Source organism: Uloborus diversus, chromosome 6 (assembly GCF_026930045.1).
Source record: "Uloborus diversus isolate 005 chromosome 6, Udiv.v.3.1, whole genome shotgun sequence".
Classification (NCBI taxonomy): domain Eukaryota; kingdom Metazoa; phylum Arthropoda; class Arachnida; order Araneae; family Uloboridae; genus Uloborus; species Uloborus diversus.
In genome coordinates, this window is record NC_072736.1 from 30,105,594 (window position 1) to 30,131,634 (window position 26,041).

General features: G+C 32.6%; 1 protein-coding gene across 1 annotated transcript; it reads left to right on the forward strand.

The window, feature by feature from the left end:
* Positions 1-95: 95 nt before the first annotated feature.
* Positions 96-21,597, forward strand: LOC129225120 (serine/arginine-rich splicing factor 4-like). The gene is made up of 8 exons (XM_054859681.1): positions 96-230; positions 634-770; positions 1,337-1,407; positions 8,262-8,372; positions 11,382-11,451; positions 17,605-17,678; positions 18,871-18,990; positions 21,097-21,597. The coding sequence occupies exons 2-8, from the start codon at positions 648-650 to the stop codon at positions 21,425-21,427; spliced, it is 900 nt and encodes a 299-aa protein (XP_054715656.1). The 5' UTR covers positions 96-230; positions 634-647; the 3' UTR covers positions 21,428-21,597.
* Positions 21,598-26,041: the final 4,444 nt, after the last annotated feature.

Consider the following 26,041-nt stretch of genomic DNA (forward strand, 5'->3'; position numbering starts at 1 on the left):
TACAGAAACATATGCGACAGTTATTATCGTTTTTATTTAGATTTATAAAATTTAAGTTTTTAAACGCCTCACTCAACTACCGCGCCACCCGCCGCAGTACGTGTATGCATGATAAACGTAGCGTTGTGATCTTCGATTGTACGAGTACTGCAATATTAATCGTTGGGGCAAAAGTGTATAATATTACACCTTTTGAAAATAATATTCAATTTGTAAAGGGTCTTCTTGTGGTAAGTTTTTTGTTGACTTAAGCTTAATTATTCTTCTGTTCTTAATTGCCCATTGCTTATAGTTGATGAAAAAAGCTATGTTGTTTTTCAAAATGGTGCATAGTTCATTATCAAGATGTTTGTATGGCGTTGTATTTCTGCTATGCATAGGTGAATAGCGTAGCTCATCAATTGTTCCCAACCAATTCCTGCTTTCAAGTACGAATAAAATAATTATTTTCTTTTAATTTTTTTCTTGTTAATGTTTATTGATAGGTTGTCTAATGCTTAACTCTTCCAGCACTTATTAACACTAAGTTCTCAGGAAAGTACAGGAAGTTTTCTTCAGTATGAAAATCACAACCATTTTTTCAAAATGTAACACTGCTTGTCACTATTATTAATAATTGTTCTTTTATTTTAGAATTAAGAGGCAAGATGGGAACCCGAGTGTATGTTGGTCGTCTGAGTTATGATTGTCGTGAAAGGGATCTGGAGAAGTTTTTTAAAGGTTTCGGAAAAATTAGGGAAATTTTGATAAAGAATGGCTTTGGATTTGTGGTAAGTTGTCAGTAAAATGTATAAGCAGTAGAATGTTAAAAATATATTTGGTCGGATTGTTTTTTTTTTCTTTTTTTTTGTGGAAAAATATCGCATGCAAAATTTACACCTTGATGCAACAACGAAAAAGTAATGCTACATAACATGCACATATTTTAAAATCTGAGCTAATGTATTGGACATATCAAGCAGTAATATATTTTCTTATATTTCTATAGTTTAATGTTTTAGTGTTGCTGCTGGTGTTCTTTCTAGATGAACCAAAACAGCAGTATTCACCAATATCACTGGGTATGTTCACCTAAAGCAACCGGTTTACCAGTAAGTTGATTTGATAACTACAGTAGTTAGTGGGGTGAGTTTCCATGGGATATTTTCATTAGTTTCCATCAACGGGTGGCTCTGGTTGAGAACAGCTGGTTAGTCACCGGTTACTCGATTCTAACATACCCAATTTGTACGGGTTTAATTCCATGGCCTGCTTATTTAACCGTGTAATTAATACTGTAAACTTAATTATGTACCTATGTTGTATTATGAATGTTAATCCAAAAAAAATTTCTTAGGAATTTGATGATTATCGTGATGCTGATGATGCTGTTTATGAATTGAATGGCAAAGATTTGCTTGGAGAAAGGTATGAGATAAGATTTTTTTCATCAAAAATTATATTTCCTTTTAACTATTGGTGCTTTCCTGTTATGGATAAATCACTTGGTTGCTGAACTTGTTCACGTTCTAGTAACGTCAATAGAAAAGCGGTTTAAAGCGAAACAGGGGTCTGCCCAAGATTTTTTTCAGGGTCAATTTTTTGTGAAAAATCAAATAACTTTGAAAAATAATTTATTTTTTTTTTTGTAAAAACAAAATTTTAGAATTTTGAGATGGCGCAAACTGCATCATTGACACTTGAATTGAGTGTTTTCCCTCTTTTCTGTTGAGAATATCATTCTTGAGCGGTTTTCGAGTATTGGGGGGGGGGGGGCATCGCTCTGTAGGAGATGGGCACCCCTCAAGTATCAATATTTATTTAATATTCTTTATTATGCTAAATTATACTAGAAAGTTATATGTATAGTATTGAAAATAATTGTGACAAAGAAATTCAGGCTGGGGGTCAGCATTTAACTTTTTGACCAAGACCCTGTTAAAGAGCACAGAATTTCGTTTAAAACTTATAAAATCTGTGATTTTTACAAAACTATAAAAATATTTAATTTTTTTACATATTAACAAAGGGTACTAAACATCGAAAATTTGGGAAAATTAGATTCCCATAGCGGGTGCAAAGATATCGCAGTCCTCAAAGTAAAGGCATCAAAAGTAGAAAAACGGCTTGTGAAATAAATATTTTTGATAAAACTATTCTAGAATTGCATTTTAGAGTCCTATGATTAATATATCATTAATATCTGGACACAATTGAAGCAAAAAAATAAGTAAAAAATAAATCATTTATTCAGTATTTTAATTTTTGACTCATAAAAGAAAGTGAAATTCCGCTTTAAAAACTTGAAATAAGCGTTGTTACAAAAATAAAGAGACTTTTCATTTATTTGCATCCTAGTAAAGGGAAGTAAGCATGAAAAAAGAACAAAATATGATCGGATGTAAAAAGATGGCATTTCTCAAAATGTAGGCGTCTAAATAAAAAAAACCGTAAATATAAGAGTTTATTCATAGTTAATTAACCTTTTTAGCATCAAAAAATCAAACTCGTATAACTTTCTCTTTAAATAATTGCACCGCCGCCAGAAGCTAAGTGGTGATAAGTTTGAAGTTGGTAACCCTATCTGAAACTATCACATATTCCCATCACCCCTACTATCCTTTGCAGTTCTAAGTTCATTTCGCATTAACTGAGGGGAGAAAAAAGTGCTTAGGCCTATTCAGAGAAGTTTACAATAACACTACCGCTGCATAAAATAAACAAGCAACCAAACTGACTTTCAGCTGTTAATTTCTTTCAAAGAAACCAACAACAAGCATCATTTATTTGACCGCAGTAGTTATTTACTGCTTGCAGGAACATCACAAAAGTGCTCTTTTTTTTTTTTTGCAAAATTAGCAGATTTTTTGTAAGCTAATCCCTTAAACTTCAAAAAGGTTCTGAACATTGTCATACACAGAAATGTGCCGCAGTGTTATTTTGATTTGAGAATTCCTCTTTCAATAAATAATTTGAAAGATCCGTTTTTACAAGAGTTTTGTGAAGGATCCGTTTTGGTTGATCGGATTTTTGTGAATGGTCTGTTAACGGACTCAAATTTCCTCTGGCCAGACCCCTGCAAACCTCTTGAACTTGAAATAGAAGATCTTAAATGTTGCCAGCTATGCAATTTTTATTTTACAAAATAATAATAATAATAATACACCAAGTGATGTACCTGTAATGGAAAAGTACCTAACTTTAAAGGTAAAAGCAGTTGTATCCACAAAAAAAATCTCAGTTAAATTCATATCTAAATTGCCATTTGAATTGTCACTTAAATCAAATTAGACTAATTTGGGGTAACTATAAATCAGTTTTATGTACATAATTCAAAAACACGCTTTGAAAGTTAAAGCTTTGTTTGTTGTAACCTAGAAGCGCACCTTCATGTTTGAAAGCAATTTTTTGTGACATTAATTTACTGCTCAAAGTTTTCATATTAACTCTTAACAGGGTCTCGCAGACTGCTCAAAAGTTCATCCGATCACACCTATTTCATTTTCAGTCAGAATGGTTTCTTCCAATAGCTTTTTGTTTTGTGACCTTGAACACTCCCCCCCCCCCTTGCTTATCAGTATCTTTAGCCAAGTGCATCTGGTTTAAATTTCATTGCATTCATAAAAAGAGTCTGAGACCGCACCTCCCCTTCATTGTTACAATTTTCGGCAGTAGTAGACATGGCTCTTAACTTTAGAACTGCGGATATAGGTTCATTTATCTTATCCACATTATTTAGAAGAGATGTATATTCGAGATGAGGTTGAGATGCAATGATGTTCTAGGGACAATGAAGGCTGAATTATTCCTTTAAATACAACATGGCGCTAATAGTAATAATTGAAGGGCTGTCAAAATGTTCCTGTAAGGTGATGTAATCAATTTTCTGGTACTAAAATGTTCTGTATATATCAAAGAACTGAAATGAAATCATTAGTAAATGATTCATTTTTCATCTACTTTTCAAGAGACTATTATTATTGCAAAATACTTCACAAGTGTTTGTTATGAAGCCCTTTTAGTAGGTGGACGGTACGTCTCCTTCGGCTGAAGGATCCAAGGAAGTGACGTCATTTTAGCTCCGCCTTTTTTCCCCCCATGTTTGCGGCATAAGTAGTTCTGTATTTCGCTGAGTCCTTATGAGTATAACAAACAGAAAAGGGCATGGTTATTTAACTATTTTATTATCCCCCCCCCCCCCAGCCTGATCCGAGAAAATTTATGGGAGTATTAGAAATGACGGGCGTGATTAACATACAAGTATAAAAAATATATTTACTGTTCTGTATTTTCCAAAAGTATTTTCAGTAATTTTTTGATTGGGATAAAAGAACATACTTTATTTTTAATGATATAAAATAATAACTTAATTTTTATTTGTGATGTACAAAAAATAAATAAAATAACAATAAAAATTACCGATCTTAATTTTTAAATGTGTTTTCATTAGTTTTTATTTGGAATTTTTAAAGAACCATTATTTTATGTTTTAAAGTATTAACTCCTGAAGAATGAGGAAGTGTTATTTCGCTATACGGGGGAATGTGGGGCAAAGTGAAAGAGTTAACATAACTTATATACTTTTTAAAAAATGAACAAGTTTAAAATTTGTTCTGAAAATTATAGTTCATAAAGAAAGAATAATATATGACTTGCATTGAAACTTTATTTTTGATAGTAAATTTGTGTATCTACATAAAAAAGGTGGAAATGTATCACTTCTTTTTTTATGGGATCATTTAATTAGTTTTATTTAATCGGACAAAATAGCCATTTCTGGCGAGTAACTTAATTTCTTTGCACTGAAGGCATTGCATTAAACTCCAAAATATTTCATTTTCGGGTAGTTTTTATTTCCTGGCATTGATTGACAAGGGTGTTCCGAAAATTTCAACACATTCCTACTATATTTTCATAGCAAGTTTGTGCGTAAACAGTAAAGCACTGTGATTTACTTTAAATTTAGAATTTATGCGATTATTAAACAAGGTGACAAGGTAAATTTACATTTTCCTATGTTCTGAAGAAGAGATTGGCATTGCAGAGCTATCAAACAGATCACACCATTAAAAACTAACCAGGTTAGGTTTGCCCCAACCATAGCAAAAAAATGATTTTTGTTTATTTCAAAAATTCATTGCATAATGTAAAAAAAAAATCAACTTGCAATTAAAAAGTTTAACTATTGTTTTTTAAAAAATGTGTAAAGCATAGGCTTGTCAAGACTCCCTCCCCTCAATGTGTACAGTACATAAAAATAGATTTTACATTTTACTATCTTCAAAACTCGCAACTAAGTATTCAGAAATTAGTGCATAGTAATAAATTTCTCCCTGCACTCTCTTTACATATGGAGCTTTTCTTACCCTTTGTATTTCATAGTGTCATTTTATAAGTCAAGCAGCAGTGAAGGATTGTATCCAGTGGCGTAGCCAGGATTTTATTTCGGAGGGGGTCTGATCAGTGGCGTAGGGGGGACCATCATTTCGGGGGGGGGGGGCTAAGGAAATTTGACAAATTAATATGCAGATCTTCTAAAAAAAATAAGCAAAATAGAATTTAGAGATGAAAAATTTATTTAACTGTAATTAGTGACAAGTAATAATTTTGAATGCATTTGAATTTAAAATAAGCAGCAAAATTTAATGCCCCACTTCTTCAGGAAGCCCACGCAGGGGCTATATTCCAAGAAATTTAGAGGGAACTAAACAAAGAAGAAGTGCCTTTTGTTAGACTCTAAACAGGTATATGTTCTCAGAATTTTTATCTACGAGTACTTCAAAGACACAAAGGCTCTACGCCTTACGTCCTCCCCTCATTTCGTGCCCCGCTCCCCATTTAGTTGTCATAAGATGAAACATATCTAAAATGAGGAGATTCGCATTTGAGAAACAATTTCTCCCAACACTGAACATTATCGTCCATTTTTGATACATTCATTGTGACAGCCCGATTTCCCGCTCGTGTAGGGATACTTCTCTGGTGGAAAGCTCGTTACATCACTCCCTTCGATCCTTCAGCCGAAGGTGATGTATCGTCCACCCTTTTAGTACCAAATAATGCAGGGCCTACTATCCAGTACTTTGCGAAACCTTTGCTATTTTTTCTTATATTTTTGAAAAAATATTGATGCGATCTTTTAACTTTGTTAAAACAGAAGTCTGATCTTATTGGATTATCTAGCAGTGCTAGGATTGTTTTGCATGGAAACAATTTTGGAGTTTTCTCTTACTTTAGATCCTGACTCTGGAATTAGCCAAAATGATCTTATTGTGCCATATTTCTCACATTTTTCTAAATTTTAATGTAATTCTATTTGCTGAAACTTTCCTTGTTTGTTTAGTTTTATCCAGGTATAACCAGCTGCCAGGATTAACTTTTCCCAGGGGAAGTCATTTATGTATAATAGTATTGCTCAACCTATGGCCCGCTAAACTGATCCATGTGACCCATTTTGTTGAATGTAACAAATCAAAATCAGTGATAATCTTGCAGATTTATGAGCCAAATATTCAGGAATTGGTTTCTAAAATACATGCATTTAATAAAATAAGCATAAAGTAATGATAACAACAAATACTGATTTATCCAGTATCTGAATTTCAGGGTTGTCCTGTTTTGTCCATTCCGGAAAAAACCGTCCGAGACAAAATGTCATTTTGTCCGTTTTATCCACTTTTTCGGTAAACTGAAAGTTTTTAGTTAGAAATGATTGAAAAATATTTTAAAGTGAAAATGAAAAAATTAAGATCAGTTAAAGTTAATGTAAATGTGTATATAAATCAAACGAGTGTTAATAAATTTTAATGCATGAACTAGCATTTATAGACACAAACATATCAGCTGTGCATTTTAAGATGTTTATCTGTGATTAGGAGGTTTTGCCCGTAATAAATGCATTTATAAAATAAAAAAGGAGAAATAAAAAGTTTGGAGTCTCTCAAAACGTTAAAATCACAGTTAAAAAAAAGAAAAACTGCTTGATATTAATAAAGGAAATGTTGACATGAAGTGAAATCTGTTTTTGTAATACAAATATGATGATCAGCAACATGCTCTGAACGCAGCTAGACTGTTTCTAGTCAATTTATTAGTCCCCAATGAAGATTAATGGCCATTTTAAAGCTATCTACTCCCTTGCTCATTCTAACCTCTTCCAGTACACTGTACTGGGTTCCCGCAACCCTACAAAAGTAATTTTTATAACATTAACATATCCATGAAAACAAGCAGAGTACATAAATATTTTACTATTGAGTGACATCAATAAAAACTCAAAAAATATAGCAGTAAAATGTTTTTAGTCTAAAAATCTTCGTTTTGTATGTTTGTCTCCAAGCATTTCTTTTGATTTATCTATTAAATTTAATTTCTACTGTTGCAATTATATACTAATTTTATTACACCATAACAATAAATTTATGTGTGGATAATCAGTTGATTTTTCATTTTGTCCAGTTTCTTCCAGTGTTCCAGATTTTTAACAAAAAAGTGGACAAAATAGCAACCCTACTGGATTTCATTTTCATGTTATTTAAAAAAAGAATGAACTATTTTGAAGTTTTACGTATGTTCTAGCCTACGAGTTATTTTAATGTAAGGTTGGCAAAAAAAGGTTGTGCACCACTGATGTATAATATATTGGATTCGTATTTTGCGCTGGAGCCAAAAGCCCTGCAAGGTTGATAACCCCCTCAATGTGCTACTCTTACCAGGGTTATAACTGCAATGTTATTAACTTATCTTGGTTTAAATGTCTGAAATTATTTTGAAAGTTGAATATTTTTTTAATGTCTATTAAATACAGTGAAGCACCGTTTATACGTTTTTGAAGGGACTATGAAAAAAGTGTATAAATGGAAAAACGTATAATAGGTGTATGTTAATGTGTATTAGACTCTGCAGGGACCAATTTAAAAAATATATAAAAGAAATGTGTAAATGGTGCTTGATTGTGTTAATGTACAAATAGAACTTTTTGTAGAAAATGTTTTTCAGGTGTACGCATGAATGAATGTTTGCATGATCAGATAATTTAAATAACAAATTAACTTTTTTATTCTTAAGACTATAGGGTGGGTTGATTTTAGATAGGATTTTTTTTTTCTGTCGTAATGTGAAACAGACATGGCTATTTTAAACTTTTTTAGAGTTATACTGGAAATAGCTCGTGGCCCAGTCAAGAAAACAGGCGGGAGATTTGGTATTCGGAGGCGTGGTAGCTGGTTAGACAAGTAAGTGTTTTTGACTTGTTTATTAAAAAAATTGTTTTGTTCTTTCAGAATACATGTAGAGATTGCCAGAGGTCCAAGGAGCAGAGATGACTCCTGGAACTCTTGGGGTAGAAATAGGAATAGGAGAACTCCTGTGCGTAGGTGGGGAAGGCAAGAAAAGTAAGAATTCCAAAAAAGTATTTTTTGTATTAACCTTTTAATGAAGTATGTAGTTAATGTGTAGGATTAAAATTACTGCTGAATTTTAATTTTTTTAATAGTCAGTCTTATGAAGTCTAAAATTACTTCTTATTATGATTGCTTTACCCATTTAAAATAATTTAGGAATTAGTCTTAAAATCCTTAGATGCATCTTGCTATGGGCAGTTCTCTAAAGGTGGGAGCAAACAGACCTCAACTTTGAAACTTCAACACCAAATAACTTTCATTTTAATTAACCTAAAAATTTTTGAATTAAATTATACTACCGTATAGAGACAAGAATTGACATAAATTATGGAAAAAATGCTCTTCAAATGCCCTTAAAAAATATTTTCTTTGCTAAAAAGCACAATTTTGGACATACCAAAACGTTAACTGAGCAAATGTATCTTTAAAAAAAAAATTTTTTTTTAATTATTTCTCATACGTTTCAAAAAAAATTAAAGGTATGAATCTTACACTGAATAATTTTTTGTTAATATTTTACACAAAACAAAAGTAAAGACAGATTATTTACTTTGTAAACAATTTTAGAAAACAGTAAGTTTGAAATTTGATGCATGTCCATAAGTTACGATCCTTACAATGCTATTATTTGAGAACTAAGTATATGATGTTTTCATTTTAAAGGTATTTATTGATCCTCAGAATCAATTTTTAATTGTTTAAAAGTGTTTTCATTAGCTTTGATGCAGTATCTTAGAAGAAAAATAATTTTTCTTAAACATACATGTGAGATGTCCAAATGGCGTTACGATCTTGACGCCAATAATTCTGTCCGTTTATTCATAATTTTTGATGATCCACTGTCTTCTAACCTCAATAAAAAACGTTATTATAAAGTTATCTTCTTTAATCCATTGGTATTTTGCATAATTAATACGTTATACATTGAACAATACATAAATTACAGTAGAAACATGGCTGGTTATGATCGTAACAAAAGCCATTTTGCGCTAAAATCGCCAAGCAAACCTCCTTTGGCGACATCACAGTATACGATAAGCTAAAGGTTACCAGAGTGGAATTCTGGTTTGACAAATGTAGTTTATCGTCAGCTGCACCAGTTTTGGAGACCTGCACTAGCCCCCCCCCCCCCCCCTTTTATTATTTTAGGAATTTTTTTATCTTTCTTCTAGAAACATAATTCAACGATCTCCAAATAGAAATACAAATTTCTTTTTTCAACAATTTTTTTAGGCATTGTTTTAATTCTTATGACATTAGAAAAAATATTCGTTATTAAAATTGATATCACTTTTTACATACTTTCTTAAAGCATATTTTGTTTAATTTTCCTTTAAAAATGTAAATGTCGTATTTATTTGTCTCCATTTTTATTCCTTATTTGTCCCAATAAATCAAACTATGAGTTTGTATAGTTATTTCCATGAAGCTTTTTTTTACCTTTCATCAACTTCTTCAAAATCATTCCAAAACTTTATTATGTGTAAAGAGCAGTATGTATAGCCATCCAAGTACTTCATTAATATCCTCTTTATTATTAAATTGCAAAATTCAAAAAGTAGTAAATAAAATTTTCATTGGAAAAGTTAAAAATCAGATTTACAATAGTCAAAAATGGTAACTTACATTATGAAGTTATCCAAAATTCCGTTACCTACAGGACAAATGAATCCAAAAGCTGTTACCTACAAGACTGCTGATTTAATTTGCTAATAAACAATTTTTACAAATACCAACTGTCTTTTCATGTTCATATATTTTGTTGTAGTTATGTATACTATAGAATAAAAGCAAAATTGATGTCAAATTTGAAAATTTTTAAAATTGCTCAAAATTAACTTTTTTGTTCCCACCTTTTGAGAACTGCCCCTATACATCTAAGATAAATAATTAATATTTAAACTATAGTTTGCTTAATTTTTAGTTTGCTTATAACATTTAGAAATTTCTTTGTTTCTGTATAGTGTTAAGACTTTAAATCGAGTAATCCTGGTAACATCTAGAATAATACAGAATAATCTATACTAATAATATAAAATTGTAGAGTTTGTTTGAACGCGCTAATCTCGGGAAGTACTGATTCGAATTGAAAAATTCTTTTTGTGTTGAATAGTCCATTTATAGCTATATAGCATCGGTATGACTTATAGGAGTGGAGAAATAGTAAAAAATGTTATGAGAACAGGAAAATTTATATTCTAATATAAAATGCTTGGAACACAAAATATGCAATGATTTTTTTTTTTTTTAAACCCCTTGGTTTAAACCAAACAACCCTGAAATGTATATTGAGACACTCAAATGCAAAAAAAAAAGTTCAAAACCATATGTAGAGTCAATTTTGCTGATAACGAGGGTGCACTCATTATAAGTAAGAGTGCTCGTTAAAAAAGTCTCTACAAAAGATTATAAATATTCATTTGCCGAGCTGACTTCGAAAAACTTTTCTGCACATCAAAAGTCATTGAGTACATTGAGGGTTGTACTGCTTCAAATTCATTACATTTATCAGAGTAATTATTTTTTCCTTTTCATTAGCTTGAATTTGAGCTACTAAGTGGGAAAATTGACATTGGCAAAGCTCTAATTTTCAAATGCTATGTCTCCCAAGTTTCTTAAAAAAAGAAGGGGGGGGGGGTCATAATCTATTGCTCACTATGTTCTTGACTCATCTCATCAGTCACTTTCCATCGACTTCAGAATTTTAAAGGTTTACTAAGAAAGAATGAGCCATTTATTATGTTTGTATTTTGTAATGTTTTGTTAGATTTGTTTCAAATAAGAAGTCTTGAACATGTATAAGCTGTTAAAATTCCTTTTTATTAAATACAAACTTAAAAATTAAAGCATGGATTGACCCCTGTAACACAAACTTAAACCTGAAAATTTGTTGCATGTTGCAAAAACTTTTATTACAGATTTTAACCATGAACTTTTCTTGTTATGATATGCTTTTGAATGTTTTTAAATATAATGTGCTAAAATGTGTGGTCTTGATAGGTATGGTCCACCAACAAGAACTGAATATCGTCTTATTGTTGAAAATTTGAGTAGCAAAGTCAGCTGGCAGGTAATTCTTAAAACAAAACTTTTTTTTTTCTCAACATTCTGCATTTTATGCTTAAATTAGTTTTTTTTTTTGACCAACATCATTCGATATTTCTATTGATATGAGTATTTTTCATTATTCTATATACTGGAATAATAAAAAAGCATGTTATTTATCAAAGAAGTTCACAAATTATATTGGTAATGTGATTTTTAAATATAACATTAACAATTATAATCTCTAACACTAGACTTCAGTTTAAAGTGTCAAAGATTAATATGTATAATTCATCATATTAAAATTGAGTTAGTGCAAAGGATTTGTTACAACCTGATATAGAAGTATATCAAGTGACTACTAATAGCATATTTTCTTAAGGCCTTTTCATACAAGTTAATTTGAAAATGGTAGGTTTCAAGGCTCAAATCATATTGCCCGACATGTCCAGGGGGATGTGAAAATTCCAATTGCGCATGAATCTTTTACCCTTACATGCCCGGCTGGCCATGTAATTTTTTAATCAAATATTTCTCCCTAAAATTTTATTTTCGCAATCCCATGTGTGTGTAGGGCAAGGACGAAGCCCCTTAGCAGGAACTGATTAAATTGATTATTGACTCTAGTTTTGCTGAGATCCTTAGAGAAGAGCTTGTCTTTTTGTGAGCTTATTTAAAAGTTTCTGTCTTTCATTCATTTTTCTATTTCATTTCTCTAAGTAACTACAGTCGAACCTCCACATATCGAAATCCCAGCAAATTTCTATGTTCATTACATTGAAAAATGGTTTATATCAAAAAAAAAACTTCTTCCACTTTAGACTGTTTCTTTCATGAAAAATGAATGTTAGGAGAGAAAATTATGTTCACTAAAGGTTGCTACGAAACTCATAAGGAATCTGGAGTTGAGGGGTGTGTAGTTAGGTCGTTGTTCTGTTTTGTAGTTCTTAAATTCCCTCAAGTTTTTTTTCGAATCTTTGTTGTAGCCAGTAAAACGGTAAAATTAGTTTCAAAATATCTCTTTCGTCTGTTGATAAAATAATTCAAGTTAAGTAGATTGATTTTTACTCTTCACTTGATTACATTCTCAAAACGAAAATCCCCTAATGTTGCGGATCAAGTTGAATTGCTGAAGAATGAAGTTGTGTAAAGGCGCAAAAATATGTAATTTGTTATTTTTTTAGTTATTAACTTTCATTTAATCTGATGCTTGTATAAATTAAAAATTTGGTTTCATACACGAAAATTAGCTTTAATTTTAGGATTTTAGGAGATTTTTATGATAAAATAATAGGGTTGGTACTTTCTTACTTTCAATAATGAATTGAAAATGCTACTGAATTGTTTACATTATGGACGTATAATGTTGTGAATGATTTAGGGGTTTCATGACCCTCCTCTTGTATACACCCCTGATTGTGTATCAACAATGACTACAAAATATTTAATTACATCATCGATAAAACTTTTAAATTGATGTGTCTTTTCCATGGACAGTAAATTTTCTTTTTTTAGCTATTTTGATTAGGTTCTGTTACAATGATACAATATTTTCTACTGTAAATCTAGTCCAACCATCCAGTTTCTTATACAGTACTATTTTGAAATCAAGTTTAGATAAGCCAAAATATTGAACATTTCACTCAAATGTACATTCTTCCAAAGTTTTCTTTTTCATACTCATGCAAAACTTTAATCTTCATTTCAAAAAATTTCAATTTTTAAACTTACAAAATGTATTGCTCATCAAATCTGAACGGTTCATGATAATAAGTTCATTCTTGAAGCAAATCTTGACTTTTTTTTTTTTTTTGCATACCCTTCAATAGAATTGAAGTCCTTGAGAGAATTTTTAATGTCCTTAAAGTCCTTGAAAAGTACTTGAATTTTATTTTGCAAGATGGAGGGGGAACCCTGTTCTTATGTATAATTATTCCATAAATTACTTATCTTATTCTTAACATTTAAACATTTTTTGTAACAGTTTGTTTACAATGTTTTATTTAATATTTTGTGAGCAAAGAGGATAAACAAAATCCTCATCCGTTTGCAAAAATTATGCTGCAGTGTTTCTCGAATCTTGAGTCAATCCAAGGAAAAAACCTCAGCAGTTTGTTTTAAAAAAATCCTTTTTTTTTTTTTAAGGCTTCCCAAAGTTAAGGGTTTCTTTGTTTCTTTTTGCAAAAAAAAAAAAAAACAACACCAGTCTGCATTTTTTTTCCCAAAATCTATTGTCGGTCCGTGAGTCAAAAAAGGTTGAGAAACACTGGTCTAGATAACAGGTTACGACGGGGGGAAAAGAAATTTGTACTTGTTAACGATATTTGAACTTCCTAAAACTGTTTCCTTAGTTCTCTTATCATTACAGTATCAACTCTTTGTACTAACTCAATGATTGCAACTAAACAGTAGAAAAACTTTCAATTATTGAATTTTTACAAGTTGATTGCTTTCTCCGTCCCCTCCCTTCCCTCCCATCTTTTTTGTTAATTAAATAACTATACAGGTAAAGATCTTGTAAATTTGCAGATATTAATGCTCAAATCAATTTTAAGGAAATCAAAAACTATAACTAATACTTTTGAAAATTCATGTTTTTTTTATTTGTTTTGTTAAACCAGAACACACTGCAATTGGAGTCTTAGCAAAAAAAAATTGAACTTTGTCTTTTAATGTAAATAAATGCTATTTTTATAATAGTGTACTTTTCAACAGTCTGGAAATGTTTTAATGTGCATACTCGAGTGTCCTAAAAAAAAAGCAAAATTCGCTTTTTCAAGTCCCACATCTTATATTTTTTATTTTTAGGTCAAAACAATTGATGTTAAAGGTTCATTTAATTTGAACAACAGCAACCCCGGTCGCCTGAAAGTGAACCAGCAGAGTGTTTCTAGACCAAATCGAAAAAAAAAATTTGGGGAATTTTGAGACTTCTTGTTGTCCTTATAGCCCTACGTGTACCACACAATTATTATAGAAAAATATTGAGGTGTCTAGCAAGATGCCTAAAATTTCTAGTTTTCTTCAAAGTTCTTTTTTTTTTTTTTCGATTTATCTTTTACAAAATTACATATACATTTTTAAAAAATATTAAGTTTAAAATTTTCAAATGAACAATCAAAAAAAATAATGTATTTACTATGAAAAATTTAGTTTAAAATTTAAAAATTCCCCTGCAGCCTGCAGGACACCTAAATATTTTATGATTTTGATAAATATTTTTGCGGTACGTGGGGGACTGTAGGGGCAATGTTTTATCAACCTAAAGTTTTGAACTTTGGGGGGGGGGGGGGGGGAAATCAGATTAGGTATAGTACAGAGTGCTGCCTCACACTTTCAGGCCAACTCCATGCGGGTTGCCGTTATTCGAATTATATGAAGCTTTTTACAATTGTTTTGACCTAAAAAGAAAAATGCGACTTGAAAAACCGAATTTTGTTTTTTCTTTTCTTTTTTTTTTTGGTACACCCTAGTGTGTACACATAAAAATCAATCTGATAGAATTTTCTATATCATACTACCAATATAATGTGCATGTCGTTAACAATTCAAATTTTTATTTTTTACTAACATCAACTTTTTAATTTTAATGCCAAATTCACTGAAAGATTAATTTTTGAAAAGTGAATTAAACTTGTGTCACTTGTACCTACCCATTAAGGGATATCGCATCTTGATGAGAGAGAGAAAGCGAGGGCCTTTATTAGATGCTGGTTGTGCGGATGCCTGGGTCGGGGATTACCTGATGTAATGCCGAAAATGATGTTGGCTAATGAAAACTGGCGTGGTGGTTTTCCCACTCGGGCGTCACAGGTCTTTAGGCATACTGAAGAGGTTATGCTCGCTCTGGCTAATTGATGTGTGTGGGTATTTCAAGTCTGGTTGGCCAATAATTGACAGCTGGTGACTGTTGCCAGCTCTTGTGTAGATGTCATTCAAAGTTTAAGCATACTAAAAGGTAAATAACTATAGCTTTTTTTTAAAAAACTAGATTTACATTCTGTTTTATTCATCAAAAAAAAAGAGGGGGGGGGGAGTCTGAATGTACACATGCTTTTTTTTTTTTTGGTCAGCACAATAATGTACTTGAATCGTTACATGCCAAGACTGGCATGCTTTAAACCTTTGGTTCGCCAATTTTTCAAGTCAATTAGGCGCAATCATTTCTTTGATGTGATTGTTTTTTTTTTTTTTCTTCAGTAGGTAACCATAGCAAGTCTTAGTTTTAAATTTAAAGTAAAATATTGTTATTTCTTTTTCCCCTCTAATGTTTCAAGTTTGGCTTGTACTTCTATACTTGGGGCAAGCCTAACTTGGCAGCATCGTAATGCTATGATTAAGATCTGCGTAGTCTTCACAATGCTGCCAGATTAGGTTTGCCTCAACTAAAGTTTTTATATTTTTAAAAGAATAATTACAGGAATTGCAACCATTTCTTCTTGGCCAGATTCTGCTAGTAACAATCTGCTCTAAACAATTCTTTATGAATATTTTCGAAGTTATAACTGAGCTAATTAAATGAACTACCATAGGTGCAGTACAGATTTAAAAAAGCTTAATTTTTTAAGTGTGTTAAAATGCAATATCATAGTCATAGAGTGAAGAACGGCGTAAAAAAAAAATCACAAGTATGCAGTGCCAGATTAAGATATTGAAAGACCTTAGGCCAAACAGTTTTTCAGGGGACCTTACAACACCAAATCTTAAGAGCCATTGCTCAAACCTTCCAATTTCAGCCATTGGCTAAGGCAATTTTAGCTATTTCTTGCTTCAAAAATACTTCCTCTTTCATGTCAAACAGCCTATATTGATTATATGTACAGGGGTGATTGTGCTGAAGAGAAATTCAAATTTTTATTGTGATTCATGTCCTAGAAGTTAAAGGTATTCAGCCTTTCCTCGGTCTAGCCTTTCTAGCCATTTTTCAATCCTACAGAAATGTGAATGAAATTATACCCATGAAATAAAATTTTTAATTTTCAAATGCTTGAAAAATACAAAAGTGAAGTTAACAATTTTTCGATCAAAATTTTATTTTTTGAGTCTTTATTTTGTGAAAAAGCTAAATATATTTTTGTGAAAAAGAAATTATTGTGACTTGTCCTTTTTTTTTCCCTAGAAAAAGGTTATATCAGGTTAAAAATCATTAAAAATATAAGTATTTACTTAAAAATGGATTCCCTAAATAAAGAAATAATCATTTATGTCAATAATGATATAATAAATTTAGTCAAAATTAGAATAATTGAGACAGTTTTAAAAGTTTTATCTTTTTTTTTTTAATTTAAAGATTTTTAAATAAATATTTTATTTTGAAAACAAAAGATTTATACAATTAAGTGCTTCATATTTAAAAAGCTAGCAGTTTTCTAAAAAATATATGCAGCTACCAATAAATAAAATTTATTGAGCACTAAAATTAAATTCACAATGAATTAAAGTAATATATTATCAGTATAAATAACAAAATTAGTAATTTTAAACATGCATATTAGGTGGAGTGAACAAAATCAAATCAGAAGACTTTTTATTAGAATACACTACATACGATCATTTTAGTATTACAGTAAATTCCTGATTATCTAAGCAAATCGTGCAAACTGATTACCTGCTACAGATGAAGCTAGATTGCCCCCCAAAAAAACCACAGAAGAAGAGGGGATTTTTTTTTTTTTTTTTTGAAGGCTGGTCCAGCCACTTGTTTATGTGCAAGTAGTGTCCATCTAAAATTCAGTAAGTGGGGTAGATCTAAAAATTAGTAAGTAGTTTACATTTACAGCAGTAACTATTGTTTGATTATGTTTTTGGAAGGGAGCAGGAAGTAGAAATGTCTAAAAATAATCCACCCCACTGATAATTGGGAGTTCAACAAATTATATTTTATAAAGACCCACACATGCTTGATCTTTTTTCCTCTAAAAAGAGGAAAGGGGAAAAAATGTCTTGCATTGTTATTTTAAGTTTGCTTAACTCCTGTCACAATCGCCCCTGTGAACTTAGTGGTTCCCCTAGATCTAACTTGAGGCAGTTCATTTATAAAGGAACTTTCTCAAAAGAATTTTGATACCTTTTAAAAGACTAATAATCTAAGTCAATATTTGAGTATTAAAAATGTGTATATATGTATATGTGTATATATATGAATTGCGCTAACTGCTAATTTTTCTAATTAAATCAGGACTTGAAGGACTACATGCGTCAAGCTGGTGAAGTGACATATGCTGATGCTCACAAGCAAAGAAGAAATGAAGGGTAAGCATCTGGCACACTTATCATTCCAAAAGTTTTTTCCCCTTTTACTGCTTCTCTCTGGGGGTTTTTTAATATGGGGTCTGTACTTGTTTTTCCCACTATTCAAAAATATAAAAGAAGTAGAAAAAAGAATTGTACCTTTTTTAAAAATGATTATTATTTATATTATATTTATATTTTGTTTGCTGTCCTGGCAAAGATATGCTTCAGTGAATACTTGCTGCTCCAAAACATATTTTTAAGCGAAGTTTTGCTCGGAAGAGAAAACGAAAGAAATGTTCTTATCAGTACCCTCATAACCCACGGTGTCCATATTTACAGATTATTTATTGAAATTGTAAGCTTAATTGTTTAATTGTTTTAAATGCATTTCAACTAAAAGTTGTGTAAATTTAATTGTAATTCAAAACCATTTATTTAATGCAATACTTGTGAAATTTTTGTTAATTTTGAAATAAGTGAGCTGTTTTCAGTAATCAGCATAAAATTGAATAAAAGAGAAAGAAATTGCAACTTTTTACATTTATGCTATTGGATCTCCAAAAATTAATTTTAATGCATTAAAAATGTTTTTTAAATGTATAAATTTTATTTTTGGGGAAAGTATTCTGGATGCTAAAAAATTTGTGTTGTCTAAATAGTAATAACATCTAGAGCTTTTCATCGCTACAAATATTTGACTTATGTTTCTTTCATTTTCTGCTTTCTAGTCAAGAATGCGAGGAGTATTTCAGACTTTTTGTGCAATTGAAGACTTGAAAGTATTTAAGATCATTTAAAAATAAAAGAAATAATTTCAAAATTTAAAATGAATTTTTTTATGTGTAATGTTAATTACAAATTGTTAAAACTTTTTCCAATTATCAATTTTTATTTTCATCAATAATTGATGTTTACTAAGCTCCATCCCTGAAAACTTGTTTGTAATATTTACTCACCTTTTTTTCACCTCATGCACTATATTTATGTGAAAATAAAACTATTTGCTATTATTGAAACTTTAGGTGTTATCAAAGATTTTGATTGGAAAATTTTAAAATTAAATTAATATATTATAAATTTCGGGTACTTCCACGAACTCACATGTACCCCTGCTATGGTGTTTAGGGATGAGCATGTGTGCCTTATATCATTAATTTACTAAAAATTGATTTTAATGAACAAAATTTTTATAATATTTTACGTTTTTTAGTGTTGTTGAATTTGCTTCTTATGCTGATATGAAGAGCGCTTATAGTAAGCTGAATAACACGGAGTTAAGTGGCCGAAAAATCAAGTTAATTGAGGATCGTCCTCATCGTAGTAGCAGAAGGTAAATATAATTGTGTTTACTTTATGTGATTTTTTGTGCATTTATACCTCAACGGTTCCAAACTAATTTCATCAAAGAAATATTCATCACCCAAGTATAAAAGATCAAATTTTTAATTTGATAAAGCAAAAAATGTTGGATGAGTTAATCATTTTTTTTAAAAGTCAAGTTTAAATAATACAAGATTAATTGTACTTAAATGATACATTGAGTGAATTTCTTTTTGTAGAAAGTATGTAGATTTAGTGGTCCCCAAAGTAGACTATATAGACCCCCTCTGAACCCTCCGAGGGATCCATGCGAACAAAGGGAAAAAAATTAGGGTACATGAAATGCAAAGGAAAGTCAATGAGTCTAGATCCCATTTAAGCAAGTTATCGCTTAGGATTAGGCTTTCTATAGAAAGAAGATAATATGCCAAAAAAAAAACTTTTACTTGTGAACTTGGAAAAAGTTTATTCAGTGGTTGGAAGTAGCATAGCTACTGTAGTAGCTACATTTTTTAGTAGTTTGTAGTGTAGCGCACTACTTTTTTAAAACAGAGTAGCAAGTAGTTTGATACAAAAAAAGTAGTTTGTAGCAATTTTTAGAAACTACTTTTGAATAAAGTTTTTTAAAAACGAATCTGACTGGTGCAAGTCTTATGCAAATAAAACTTTCACCAATCAGATTCGTAAGACTCTGAAAAATACGAGCTGACCTTTGACATATTATTTTGACGCCATTATGTTGTTTTGGCATTGAAACTTTCCATTTCTCCAATATTCGCCATGAATCGAGCATGGCTTAGAAAGGAAAGGATATGCGATAACTGCCAATTTAGTACCACATGTGTTTTCGAGCTGCAGAGAATGTCTCATGTATGAACATTTTAGATATCAATGAAATAATTGTGTCAATATCCACCTAATATGGAAGCTATTGCAAACTTTATAGAAGAGTATGTTATTGAACTGCCCTGGCCAGCTAAGAATACATGTTACAGTGTTATAGACACGCACAGGGCCCGACTATGATTTTTAAAGCCACCGGGCATGAAACGCCCCTTCCCTCCTACGCTTACTCTGTATCGTGAAGGAGCCAAATATTTTGATACTTGCGTACTAACACAGTCATGCTTAATTTGGCTGTACCTTATATTACAATAAATACAAATTATGAAAAGCAGAAATGATACGGTATATGTACTATATACTTATTTTGTATATTTATAACTATCTATGCTTATTGCATACAATAATTGTACATTATAAGATGTCGCCAAAAAAGCTTGCCGGGTGCAGTAGCCGTAAATATCATAATTATCTATGATGTAAATTTTAATAGTGTAAATATAGACTAAACTTATTTGTTAGTTTTATAAATATAGTTTTGGGAGTTTCAAAAAAGATTAAATTTTGAAAGTTTTTTTTTAGATTTAATATTTACATCTTGCTGCAGAACGATATAGAATGAGTCCAAAATCAAAACCTTACCTGCAGATTTGGTGCCCTGGGCCTATGCTTCATGTGACCATGCGTTAATCTGGTCCTGGACACGTATGACAACAAATTTTTCCTTTTCATGCAAACTTTGCCCGTTAAGCAAAAGGCTTTCTGTATCAATAGCGTCCGCACATGCAGTCGAATCTCATCTTACGCAAGGGATGAGATCCAAAACCCATCTCGTTGGTTGATTTCACATTATGCAATATGTACGCAATAAGTAGTTAATTTATGACACACCACGTATCTAAAATGCATCCATCACATGTGATAAAACTATATAATTATGGCAGAGAAATGTAGCAAAAACAAAATTTTTACTATTTGAGAAAATGTATTAAAAACGTTATAAAACTGAAAATTGCTAAAGCTTGGACTCATTTGTGGCAAAGGAAAAAACTATGCCACACACCTCAAAATTTTTATGGGAGTTTGGTGCCACTAATGGCACCTTTTACACGCAACTCATCAAAAATAAAAAAACTACTGTTTTTAGACTTGGATTTTGATGATGAATATATAAGAATCACTTATTTGCTAATGACAAAACTGTTAGATTTCAAGATTGATACTCTGTTTTCTGTCAGGAAGTGGAAGCTAAAATTCATAATTACCATTTCAGATCTCGCACCAGATCCAGCTCAAGATCTCGATCTAAGAGTCGTAGCCGATCCAGGTCTCGCAGTACACGTCGCAGTAGGAGCAGGAGCAAGAGTGCTAGTAAATCACGCTCCAGATCAAGATCAAGATCCATGTCTCGTTCCAGATCTAAATCTCCTGCAAAATCTGCATCGAAGTCACCTTCAGTTTCCAAGAGAGAAAAATCAAGAAGCGTCAGTCCTGGAGGGAAATCTGATAAGTCGGATGGTGGGTCTCGTGTTTCTCGTTCAAGGTCTAGATCAAGATCACGATCTAAAAGCCCCATTGATGAAGAGAAATTGGAAAATGCTTAATATTGCTTTTTCTTTTTCTATGAACTTTCTAAACTTTGTATATATTTTCTTTTTTTTTTTTTTTTTTTTTTGACTTTACTTTGGTATATTTGCTAATGTTCATTTTTCTTTTGAATCAAAATTATAAGCATAACTTGAGTTGTAGATGTTATGAATTCCTGGAATAAAGTCTCCAAAATGTTATTTTTGTTCTTGTCATTATTCGAAAATGCTTCTAGATGTAAAATGCAATTCCACAGTTGTATTCCTTTATTGCAGTGGTTTCCAATGTGTAGGTTTTTGGGTGCACATAGCTGTTAGCTAAATTGTCAACAAAGCATGAGCGCCTTAAGAATAAGGAGCATGCACTATGTCGCAAAATCTGATAAGGTTGGTCTTATTTCATAGATTTGATGATGGCAATGCCAAAAGTCAACATTAAAATTTAAAGCAATCATTCACTGTAGCGTGAAGAGCAATTAAAAAAGGAAATTTTTGTAAACAATGTCACGTGACTGAAAACGCACAGCCATTGGGCCACCTCATAAAACACTATTCTTCCTCTTCTCCGCTATCACTATGCAACAGTCAGTGTTAGTTTCCCAATACATTGCTTTTTCTATCGCCATAATAGGGGTTCGAAAGTGGATGACGTTTTTTTTTTTAGTTTTTTGTCATTTTATTGAATTTTTCAAAGACATCTACAGCACTTTTCGCTTTTTCTTTAAAATTTTCAGGGCATTTTAATCTTTTCTATGAGCCAAAAGTTTTCATCTCCAAATTTTGAGACTAGCAGAATCTCTAAAGAGCTGTGTCTTCTAATATGTGGGGGTTAATAGTTTGCATTGTTCACTTTGAAAAGGAAAGTAAGGGGAACGAACAAAAACAACAGGTTTTGATACTGTGTGCTGACTACATTTCAGATTCTGGGTGCAATCATTTGTGTCCTCAATATTGAAAAGCGAAAGCATTAGTATTTTTCGCAAAAGGCAGCTTTGGGTGTCTGTGCCCTAATTCTTAGTAAAAACAAATCCATGTTGGTCATTCCGTGTCAACTCACACACCTAAAAAGTGAGTGCTCACAGATCATAACAATTTGCACGTTCATACCCATTTACTAAGTGGTATTTTTTTTAAAAAATTGATCCTCTAGCTGTTGTAGTTTTTTTAGATATAAGGGGTTGAAATTTTAATGTTTTGTTTCACAGGCTCATACTTGCCTGACCATAACTCTAAAACAAATAAAGTTAGAAACTTGAACTTTATATTTTAACAGTTCATGACATGTTACAAAAATACAATAAATTATATCAACAGTAGCTTTAAAATGTAAACAAATGATCACGCAACTGTATTGTTTATTGCCAAAGTCACCAAGCCACCGCATTACTGTAATCCAGCCGTGTAATTAATAAGCTAAAGATCTTCCACTACACTGATTTTTTGTGTACAAAACCACCCTGTTGTAATTTATCTGGACGAAAATAAAATTTGTTTTGTCTTTAAATTCCATCATCTTTAACTTTAATAACATACCAATTAGTTAGATAATCTTTAAAGTACTCTTGACATTGGTGCCAAAACTCAGATGGATTTCAGCCGAGAAACAAATGTTGCTAGGTACGGTATTTTCTGATCATTTCGTTAGGAAAACCTAAAGCACCCATCCGGTCACATGGTTCAACAACGACAACAAAACTATCAACTATAAAGGGACATCTGGCCCTCAAACTATGACCTGACTCAATGGTATTATTAATGTTAAGTTCCCCAACTATTGTTGGAAAAAAAAAATTTAAAAGATAAAAAATAATACAACCAAGCAAGCCAAATTACTAGTGGCCCTGAAGACGCTCCTTTTTTGTATACATTTTAAATTTTAAACCATCATTTCATCGACCGCCCTGCTGGCGCACTTGACGGCACCCTGCGTAACCCCCCCCCCTTTCTCTGCCCCTCCTCTCTTCTTCGCACCATTCCATGTCATTCATTGTTCCATTCCTTTTCCGTATGAATATCAGGTAAAGTGGATACGCCCCGGCACCTGTGCAAAATTATTTCCAGTTCCAGTTCCAAACTATGAAAGACTGCGTGCCAGGCGCCTTGCCTTCAGAAGACAACACAATAGATGGTGGTGCCATCTATGGACAGCTCGAGAATTTAGAACCAGGCCAGGAGAAGAATAACTTTCTGGTCTAACACCTCCAGAAGTATTGTTTCACTTGGAGGACATTGTGACCACGAGCATATTTAACGTCGCCCAGTCACCATTAATGACGACGGCGGATCTTCGGCCAGCGAGGATCGAACCTGAGACCCTCTGGCCCCAAGTCCAATGCCTTACCGACCAGGCCAGCACGGCCCTGATGACAAAACACACGTTTTGCGTGAACCTTCCAGTACTTCACTTTAAAATATATCACGGGACCTAAAATTGTTGCTTTTAAGAAATGAAGGCTTCACTCTCTCTAAGTTTTATCTATTTATTTCAGTTTTCGCTCAACAATAGGTTAAAATAAATATTACATCATTTGGGAGATATAACCATCCAATGTTTAAATTAATTAACAAAAACGTTTCCGATTCGTTCCCTTGCGATTCGAATCCATGCTTGCCATAACTTTATTACACACAAAAGTTTTTTACAAAATCGGTCCAGCCGTTTAAACGCATTATGGTGACAAACATACGCAACTTCTGTATGTATGTATGTAGGGTAATCTTCAAAACTACTGGACCGATTTTAACCATTTTTCACCATAGATAGCTATTATCGGGGAGCAACTTAAGCTATAATTTATTCCTAAAAAGCTTAGTTTAAAAACGTTATGATGGAAAACAGTAAATGTCATGTGATTTCCCCATTAAATGATTAAGGGTCATTTTTTTTAAAGCTGGACAAAGTGAATGGGGGGCCTGATAGTAGGAACTTTCAATTTTCCTGAAACTTTCATGTTTTGTTACTAGTATTGTGATAAGAAAAAGTGAAGCTTCTTTCCTCTCTCATTTGACTTTTTGGCCCTCCAGTGGTCAAAATTTAGGGTCCTGAGAAAAAAGAGCTAAATACACTGTTCGATATTGAAAATACAACACCAAGAAGGAGTGTTCAGAAATTTATGCAAATTTTAGAGTAGATGAACATCGCTGAGTTATGTAAATGATGTGAAATGCGCAGCTCTCCAATGCACGTGAAGTAAGATATAAGGGAAGAAACTTGCAGAATGGGCAACATTTGTGTTGTTATTTTTGACTGGAGAATTATCGAAGAAATTTTGTTTTTGTCTTGGAAGATACGTGTAACGCGAGAGAATGCCAGGCTGCCGTCAACGAAGGCACTTCCAGCAGTTAGACGATTTTACGACAGGTATGGCGATCGGACTGAGAAGAGGAGGTTGGTCCATACGTCAAATCGCAGCTGATACCCATATGGATGCGAGCACGGTGCATCGGCTGTGCCGAAGATGGCTGGAACAACGAAATGTGGCAAGATTGAGGAGTGCAGGGGCAGCCAGAGTGACGTCAGAACGCGTGGATCGACGCATCCACCGACAAGCTGTAGCAGACCCACAAGTCACTTGTTCCTCGATTCTGCAGCAGGTGCAAGATACCCTGAATGTTCCCGTGTCAACCAGAACCATTTCCCGTCGTTTGGTCGCACGAGATCTGCAATCACTGTGTCCTCTAAGAAGACTGCCATTGACCCCACAACATAGACAGCAACGTTTAGTATGGTGCTGGACTAGAGCGACGTGGATGACAGAATGGCGAAATGTTGTGTTCTCAGATGAATCCCGCTGCTTCTGTTTATCAAATGATAGTCGCTGCATACGTGTGTGGCATTAACGTGGAGACAGATCTAATCCGGCAGTAACTGTGGAATCTCCCACCGCACGACAACGTGGCATAATGGTTTGGGGCGCAATTGCGTACAATTCCATATCACCTCTAGTTCGTATTCAGGGCACTATGACGGCCCAACGATACTTGGATAATGTGCTGCGGCCGGTGGCAATCCCTTACCTTCCAGGGCTACCTAATGCAATTTCTCAGCAGGATAATGCCCGACCACACAGTGCTCGCATCTGCCAACATGCTCTCCAAGCCACACAGATGCTTCCCTGGCCACCATACTCTCCTGACCTGTCACCAATCGAACATGTGTGGGATGTGATTGGACGCCGTTTGCAGACTCTGTCCCTGCCTCGTTCAGAAGACGAACTGTGACAAGTGGTTGAAAGGGAATGGAGAGTCATCCCTCTGGACACCATCCGCACCCTTATTGACTCTTTGCCTAGACGTGTTTCGTCGTGTATCGTTGTCCGCGGTGGTCCTACATCTTACTGAGCCGATGCCGTTCTCGCTCTGTATTCTGCCTATCATTTTGAAATTAAGATCATTTATTATTCCTTGCTGTCTCAGTCTTTTTTTTTAATTTCATTACTTTCTGACCACTCCTTCTTGGTGTTGCATTTTCAATGTCAAGCAGTGTATATGATTGCTTTTTGCTTCAAAAGCAATGAGTGAGCCAAGCCAATTCTTTTAAATAAGGATACTACTTGGTACTAGGTACATTCTAGTATAAATATTTTGGTGACTCACTCATGGCTTTGAGGGCAAAGGTCAATTGAAAATGCA

What these genes read in the sequence shown, in the direction of transcription:
- LOC129225120 (XM_054859681.1), top strand. Translation starts at nt 648, where the DNA reads ATGGGAACCCGAGTGTATGTTGGTCGTCTGAGTTATGATTGTCGTGAA. An exon ending in AAAGATTTGCTTGGAGAAAG is followed by an intron (nt 1,408 to 8,261) that starts GTATGAGATAAG and finishes TTGTTCTTTCAG; the next exon opens with AATACATGTAGAGATTGCCA. An exon ending in AAGCAAAGAAGAAATGAAGG is followed by an intron (nt 17,679 to 18,870) that starts GTAAGCATCTGG and finishes TACGTTTTTTAG; the next exon opens with TGTTGTTGAATTTGCTTCTT.